At 31.1% G+C, this 9149-nt stretch overlaps 1 protein-coding gene across 1 annotated transcript; it reads left to right on the top strand.

Annotated features, from left to right (window-relative positions):
- Positions 1-6548: 6548 nt before the first annotated feature.
- On the top strand, positions 6549-8309 carry LOC147814113 (uncharacterized). The gene is made up of 2 exons (XM_087160208.1): positions 6549-6920; positions 7170-8309. The coding sequence occupies exons 1-2, from the start codon at positions 6549-6551 to the stop codon at positions 8307-8309; spliced, it is 1512 nt and encodes a 503-aa protein (XP_087016334.1).
- Positions 8310-9149: the final 840 nt, after the last annotated feature.

Consider the following 9149-nt stretch of genomic DNA (forward strand, 5'->3'; position numbering starts at 1 on the left):
TTTTATTTAGTATCAAAATATTCTTAGATAACCTCTTTTTTATTAAGTTTAAACTAGATGAGATAAAAAAGAAATAAAATACCAATATATTTGCAACTTTTAAAAAATATGCAAATATTAATGTATTTGTAATATATAAATATTTTGTAAAAATTAATGTATGTGTAAATATTTATATGTAACTTTTAAAAAAAATGCAAACTATCAATACATTTCCTACTGTCTGAGTTTACAAGTAATTGTCAAACATTTTTCTTCTGCGGTTTAAACTGATGTAATTCGAGAGGTAATGAATTAGATGGCTTTTGTATTGATTTATGTAGCGTAAAAATAATCTTATATTTTCTTTTTTTTAAATCTATAACTGTAAATTTAAAATACCCAGTTTAACCAACTCGGCACTTTTAAAGTAAACATGCAAAATATCAAGAAACTTGCATATTTTCTGAGTTAAAGAGTAATTACCTTGTATTTTTTCAGACTTAAAATTATGTCGTACCACAATAATGTATTTCTAAGGAAATCTTTTTTTTTGTTGCTTCTTTTACAGTTACATCCATTGATTTGTTTGCTTGAGATTAATTTGAGATATTTAATTAAATGTTTCTAATTTATGCTTTTATATTGTTTTCTTTTAGTATTTAAATAATCTTTGAGACATATTTTTTTTTTATCTATAACCTTAAATCTTAACTCCCTCAGCAATAAAATATGCAAAATTTAAAATTTCATTCCACGACTAAACATATCTTAGCTCCGAAGCAATATTTGCTTTGGTTAATTTTTTAAAGTTATGTGTTATAACTTAAGTTTGCCTCAGATTAATTTACCGGAATTAAATGTTTCTTATATATGCATTTGTATCGATTTTCCTTCGTTTATTTTTAGTGCAACAAAATAAATTTGACTATCCAATATTTATCACTTACTTTTAATTTTAACTACCCTTCAAAATAAAATTTATAAAAAGTTAATAAATACATAAAATATCAATAAATTTGCTACTATCTGAGTTTCTCAATGGTTAAAAGTTATCTTAAAAACCAGAAACACAGTAACATTTCGAATTTTATGTTTGCTTGAGATTAATTCGTGGGAATTTAATTAAATGTTTCTATTCATATACTCGTATAGTATTTATTTATTTATTTTTATTAGTAACAAACTAATCCTAGTTATTTAATAGTGTAACGCGAAATTATAGCCTCATATAATTTCTTAAATTAGAAATAGAATACTTTTATTATTACGTACTGGAGCCGGCATTATGTATTGCTCAATTAATTATATTTTATGATTAAAATACATTGTATCGTAATAGTTTTATTCAGTTTTCTTCTGATATAGATTTTGAAAACAAGCATAACTTTTATTCTGTTTTTTTTAGGATTTTTTTTACTAGTAAATAAAAAAAATTCCCTTCACTTTGAAATTTTTTTTAATTTTAAACTCATGTAATTAAGTAAAGAAGGATCGTTTAAAGAATGTTCAACGTATTTAAATTCTGTTAATGTATTTTATAAAAATTAAAAATGAATGTCCATTAATTACCCGGAAAAAAATGAGTCATTAATTACCCCAGGTCACATTATATTAAAAAAAAATATATCCTTCTGATAGCCGTTTATTTTTAAATAATGGCAGAATATGAGAATTTTGCTCAGATATAAATAGCTTAAAAAAATTGAAATCTTGAATGCGATGAATTTTCATTAATTAAACTTAATTTACTTTTTTAGTAAATTTTAATAAGTACATAAAAATGATGAATTTAAATTTTTTGTTCTTTCAATGAATTCACATTTCGGTCATGAAAAAAATTCAACGATACAGAAACAATAAGTAATTTATAAACCGTAAAACTATTTGAAATATTGCTTGAATCGAATTTCTTACCTTTCTTATAACTTTTCATTGTAATTAAAAACTTCAACCAAATTGGGTAAATCCAATTATATTTTTACAAAGAGAATTTCTAAGAAAAGGCAGCATTAAACGGAAGAAACACTCTTAAAATATTTAAGCGATAAATGTTGAAATTCTTAATATGCATTTTTAGAATCCTCATCAAAAATGAAAAAAAAGTATACAAATTGAGTAAAAGTATACAATGCACGTAATATTTAAGCGAAGAAAAACAAAACAAAACATTAATAGAAATCTGACCAAATTACAATTTTACACTGTAAATTACAATTTTACACTGTAAATTACAATTTTACAATGTAAATTACAATTTTACATTGTACCAAATTACAATTTTACACCAAATTTACCTTTTTTTACACTGTAAAAAAAGTAGGTGCTACCAATTTTGATATTGAGATAAACTAGAATTGTTTTGCAGTGCTTGAAGTCACATTTTTGTTTCCTTTTTCCAAGCTGTAATATTAGTGTAAAGAATATCGAAAATTGACAAAACTACAATTGAGAGAATTTTACGAGTCTATTACCAAAAATGTGCTGGCTCTTTAAACGAAATGATTTTGCACTGAATCAGGTTTAATTATAAATTGAAAGTGTTGTAAATGATCAACTGCTCTCTCTTTCGTCTCTCAAGCAAATCTATTTTGTTGTTGATTACTCCTATCTTCTTCTATATTCAATTGCGAGTTAAGAAAAACCATTATTGCTAAGGAGAGAGCCTGTTTGCATATTATATTTTATATATTTTATTATATATATGTTATATATATTTTATTCAAATTTAAAAAAAAATTAAAAAATAAAGAAATTGTTTCTTGCAGACGATTTCTCTTGTACAGTGAAAAAAATCTTTATCTCTAAAATCTTTGTGGGCATATCGGCATAGGACGATCCATTTTCAGAGGTTCAATCAAATCTAAATGCTTTTGCAACGTCATATGGCTGTTTCTTTTTTAAGAACGAATGTTCTTATTTATCGAAAAATGTCGCCAAGTCTAGACTTCGAAACAATAACCTTTCCTCAATAATTCTTTGATATATATATATATATATATATATATATATATATATATATATATATATATATATATATATATATATATATATATATATATATATATATATATATATATATATATATATATATATATATATATATATATATATATATATATGGAACTATATACAGTCGCGGATGATTACTTAATTTCTACACCGCAATGATCTTTTCTTAACTTGCAACGGTGTATAACATTGTTAATTTTTGTTCCTGTTTTGGATAGATATTAATTTGAGACCCTCAATGTGTATTAATTCTTAAATAAATCGTATTAATCGAATACGTTTCCTCATCTTGACATTTAAGATAATTTCTAAGTCGAGTGTAACAGGAAGGAGCCGTTGTCTCTCAGGGGACAGAGTGATCGTTCCCAGAGAGGTCACCTGGATTCTAATCCCAGTGATGGTTGGTCAATACGAATTCCACACCCAGATCGCATTGACCACAGTGCAGACGAAAAATATTCTCAGTGGTAGACGGATCATGGGTTCGAGTCCCATGCCGTTAGGCTAACCGTGGTAGGTTTTCATAGTTTACTACTCCGTGTAACGGATATGCTAGCTAATTCCATCAGAAATTCCGCCACGTAGGCAAATATCTCGCAATACTTGATCCAGGAGTTCCCTTGTTCTCTGGATTGGGTTCAAAATTACATCGCTACGGAGTTGAATATTGGTAGTCGTAAACTCGGGTTTGGGTCGACTGCTTATCGCCGGTAATAAAATAAAATAAAAAGTATAACGGAAGAATTTTCAATTTAATATCACTTTGCATGGAAGTTGAAAAAACAAACCAGTTCGGTTGCAGTATTATTTGACAGTATTGGATTAATAAATGTATTGATATAATGTATCGCTATAATCTATATATATAAAAGTGAATGTGTGTCTGTTTGTCCTCTATAGACTCCTAAACCATCCGAGAGAAAGCTATGAAACTTCGCATACAGATAGTTCAAAGCACGAGGAAGGTTTCTGTCGACATTAGAACATTCCGCGACAAGCCGTTTCAGCGATATCAGCGAAAATCGAAATGGAATTTTCTGATTGGTTAAAAGTTAGCCATTGTTTTAAATTTCGCTATAAACGATACAGTTTTCAAATACCTTGAAGATAACAAGAGTGATATTTTTTTATCTTATAGCTCTATTCTTTTTGAAAAGTAAATTACATATACTGTAATATTTAATTATAATTCGAGCAAGTTTCTTTACATTAGGTGAGCACAAGCAAGTAAGATTTCTTAATTATTTTGATTTAGTATTGCGAAAACTGTTTAATAAATATCAAGGCAAAAGCAAATTTTATTAAAAAAATATCAAAATAACATTTAATTGGTAATGTAATATGACGTAATGTAATATTGGCTAGATTGTTTGTATTATTGTTGTAATTTGTTAGGCTCCTATACTATCAGAGCTGACCTATCAAGCAATATTGGAGCAAAAAGGTCTGCAAGTTAACGTTATGTTAGTATTGTGCTTATGTTAGCTCTTTGGAGCAAAAATAGATGATGAGTCTATTATTCACGTGGTATCAAATTCAGTATTATTCCTACTTTACAATGACTGAAGATGGCAACTTCTATGATTTCTTATAGGATGTAATACGTTTGTAGGTTGTTTTTTAAGATATCAAAAAACTTTTGCAGTTATTAATACGAGAATAAACTATTAATACGTGAAAATTATTAATATTTTCTGGAAATACGCTTTATTTAACCCCTCAATTATGACACCAAAGCGAAGTGCCATTGGTCGATCTACAAATCAAGCAAAAAGGAAAAGAGAAGAATAAGCTTCAGAAACAAGTGAGCAGAGACAAGCTAGGCAAGAAAGAGAGCGAGATCACACTGCTCTTTCTCGATCATTAGAAACAACTGAGCAGAGACAAGCTAGGCAAGAAAGAGATCGAGATCACACTGCTCTAGATCGATCATTAAAAACGAGTGAACAGAGGCAAGCAAGGCAGCAAAGGAATCGAATTCGCGGGACACAGACAAGACGAACGATACATACTGATTTGAATTTGTTTGGTTTCAATTATAATCCCCTTTACAATTACAGTCTTCATCCAAGTGTAATTATTGGAAAAATGGATGAAAAGTGTACGTATTGTGGTGCTCTAAAATTTAAAAATGAAACACCAGGTATGTGCTGTGCAGGTGGAAAAGTAGAGTTACCAAACTTGCGTTCACCACCTGAACCATTACTAACTTTAGTATCAGGTGAAACAAGTCAATCAAAAGATTTTTGGAAATATATACGCAAGTACAATTCATGCTTCCAAATGACATCGTTCGGAGCAACGAATATCGTTAGCGCAAATTTTATGCCAACAATTAAAGTGCAAGGGCAAATTTATCACCATGCTGGATCACTACTACCCTTGCCAAATGCTGATCACAAATATCTTCAGATATATCTTATGGGAAATACTGACGAACAAATCGACAGACGGTGTCAACTGAATATGAGTACTAAACGAGAGATTGTCGCTGAATTACAAAATTTGTTTGAACAACATAATGAATTAATTAAATTATTTAAAACCGCCATTGAACAAATGCCATCTGACGATTACAAAGTAATAATAAAAGCAGATAAAACAACTGTTGGTCAACATCAAAGAAAATTCAACGCACCAACGATTGATGAAGTGGCAATTGTCATAGTTGGTGAAGAATTTACTTCTCGCGACATAATTCTTCATCGTAGAAATGGTGAAGTCCAGAAAGTATCAGAAACGCATCGTTCATATGATGCATTACAATATCCCATTCTATTTTGGCAAGGAGAGGATGGATATCATTTTAATATTAATATGAGAAATCCTACAACTAATGTGGACATTAACAAAAAGGTCAGTGCTATGCATTATTATACACATCGAATGATGATTCGTGAGAATGCTGATAATCATGTATTGAAATGCAGACAATTATTTCATCAATACATTGTTGACATGTATGCAAAAATAGAAAGTGAAAGACTCCTCTACATACGACTAAATCAAGTCAAATTGCGTTCTGAAGAGTACATCCATTTACGTGATGCAGTTGTAAATGATGGCAATCTCAGTGAAATTGGAAAAATAGTCATTTTACCATCCACACATACAGGCAGCCCAAGACACATGCATGAATATGCACAAGATGCAATGACGTATGTTCGTGCATATGGTCGTCCAGATTTTTTCATCACATTTACATGCAACCCAGCATGGGATGAAATAAAGGAGCTTCTATTAACTGGACAATCGCCATCAGATCATCATGATATTTCTGCACGTATATTTAAGCAAAAGTTAAAATCCTTAATGGATTTTATTGTCAAACACCATGTATTTGGAGAGATGCGCTGTTGGTTGTATTCCATTGAATGGCAAAAAAGAGGTTTACCACATGCGCATATTTTAATATGGAAAAGATAACACCTAACAGAATTGATGAAATCATCTCTGCAGAAATACCAGACATTGAAATTGATAAAGATTTGCACGAAATTGTCTCAAAAAATATGATTCACGGTCCATGTGGCTCACTAAATAATAATTCACCATGTATGTCAGATGGAAAGTGCACAAAGCGGTATCCTAGAGACTTACTTGCTGAAACTATTACAGGCAATGATGGATATCCACTCTATCGACGACGATCTACCGAAGATGGTGGAAAATCCATTAAACTAAAAGTACTCAACAATACTATTGATGTTGATAATCGTTGGATAGTACCATATTCTCCATTACTACTAAAAACGTATAACGCGCACATAAATGTTGAGTACTGCAATTCAGTGAAAGCTATAAAATATATTTGCAAATATGTGAACAAAGAAAGTGATATGGCAGTGTATGCACTGGAAAATACAACTGCTTCTAACGATGAAGTTACCCAATATCTACTGGGACGCTACATAAGTAGCAATGAGGCTGTATGACGTATTTTATCATTTTCCATTCATGAGCGATATCCAACGGTTGTTCATTTAGCAGTACATCTTAAAAATGGACAGCGTGTGTATTTTACATTAGAAAATGTACGTGCAAGAGCAATGTCACCACCGCCAACAACATTAACTGAATTTTTCACATTATGTAGAAATGATACCTTTGCAAAGACACTACTGTACTCTGAAGTACCAACTTATTTTACGTGGAATACAACAACAAGAAAATTTTAGCGTCGTAAACAAGGTAGAGCAGTACAAGGACATCTAAATTTATATTCCTCAGATGCATTGGGTCGTCTGTACACTGTACATCCAAATTACGCAGAATGCTTTTACCTGAGATTATTATTAATCAATGTTCGTGGACCAACATCTTTCCAAGAATTAAAAACAGTCAATGGCCATGTGTGCGCTACATTTCGTGAGGCTTGCCAGAAATTAAGTCTCTTAGAAAACGATGCTCATTGGGATATTTCACTCGCTGATGCTTCTAATACAGCTCAACCACCACAGATACGTACACTATTTTCCATCATGCTAACTACATGTTTTCCGGCTAATCCAAAGGATCTTTGGGAAAAATATAAAGACTATATGAGTGAAGACATTTTACATCGCATGCGTAGAATAAATGCTAATCCCAACATTCAATTTACATCAAATATATACAATGAAGCATTGATTTTAATTGAGAATGTATGTTTGACAATAGCCAACAAATCACTGACAGAATTGGGAATGATTGCTCCAAATAGATCTGGTAATGGCATTTTCGATCGTGATATACAACGAGAAACGCACTTCGATGTTAATGAATTACAAGCATTTGTTCGAATTAATCTGCCGAAACTGGTATTAGAACAACGAACAGCATATGACACAATTATAAATGCAATATCTAACAAGAGTTGTGGCTTATATTTGTTAGATGCACCTGGAGGTACTGGCAAAACTTTTCTTATTTCAATTATTCTGGCAACTATAAGATCACAAAATAATATTGCACTTGCTATTGCATCATCTGGTATTGCAGCAACTCTTTTGGACGGTGGTCGAACAGCACATTCAGCATTGAAATTGCCATTAAATGTGCAGGTAATCGAAACTCCAACATGTAATATTAGCAAAGATTCTGGGATGGGAAAAGTGCTAAGATCATGTCAGCTTATAATATGGGATGAATGCACCATGGCACACAAGAAATCATTCGAAGCACTCAATCGCACATTAAAAGATTTGAGAGGAAATGAGCAGCTCTTTGGTGGTGCACTCATTTTGCTAGCTGGTGATTTTAGACAAACTCTACCAGTTATACCCCGTTCAACACCAGCAGATGAATTGAATGCATGTCTCAAATCATCAGTATTATAGCGGTATGTGGAGAAAATATCTTTAAAGACCAATATGCGTATTCAATTACAACAAGATGAATCTTCCGAACGATTTGCAAAACAATTGATAGACATTGGGAATGGTAAAATGGAAATGGACCAATCCACACACTGTATTACATTACCAGAAAACTTTTGTTACATTGTAAAATCCACTGATGAATTAATTGCAAAAGTTTTTCCAAATTTATCGCAGAATTATAAAAATAATCAATGGGTTAGTGAGCGTGCTATATTGGCAGCCAAAAACATTGATGTGAATTTAATAAACTGCAAAATTCAAAATGAAATACCTGATGAAGAAACAACATATAAATCCATAGATACTGTTGTCAATCAAGATGGATCAGTTAATTATCCAATAGAATTTTTAAATTCATTGGATCTACCAGGAATGCCACCGCATACTTTATCTTTGAAAATTGGTTCCCCAATCATCCTTCTACGAAATATAAATCCTCCACGACTATGCAATGGGACTAGGCTATCAGTAAAAAAATTGATGAATAACATAATTGAGGCAACCATTTTAAATGGAAAACACCAAGGAGAACATGAACTAATACCACGCATTCCCATGATACCAACAGATACTCCATTTGAATTCAAACGTCTACAGTTTCCTGTACGACTAGCCTTTGCAATGACCATTAACAAAGCACAGAGACAATCATTGCAAGTATGTGGATTGCATTTGATAAATCCATGCTTCACGCATGGACAGCTGTACGTTGCGCGTTCACGAGTTGGAAAACCATCAAATTTATTTATTCTTGCACCAGATGGGAAAACAAAAAATATTGTATATTTACAAGTACTA

The sequence above is a fragment of the Parasteatoda tepidariorum genome, chromosome 3, assembly GCF_982258835.1.
Source record: "Parasteatoda tepidariorum strain Cologne lab strain chromosome 3, Ptep-v5.0, whole genome shotgun sequence".
Lineage (NCBI taxonomy): Eukaryota > Metazoa > Arthropoda > Arachnida > Araneae > Theridiidae > Parasteatoda > Parasteatoda tepidariorum.

Coding starts and splice junctions, on each gene's coding strand:
- LOC147814113 (XM_087160208.1), top strand. CDS start 6,549: ATGTCAGATGGAAAGTGCACAAAGCGGTATCCTAGAGACTTACTTGCT. Junction 6,921..7,169: donor ACATAAGTAGCAATGAGGCT/GTATGACGTATT, acceptor AGAAAATTTTAG/CGTCGTAAACAAGGTAGAGC.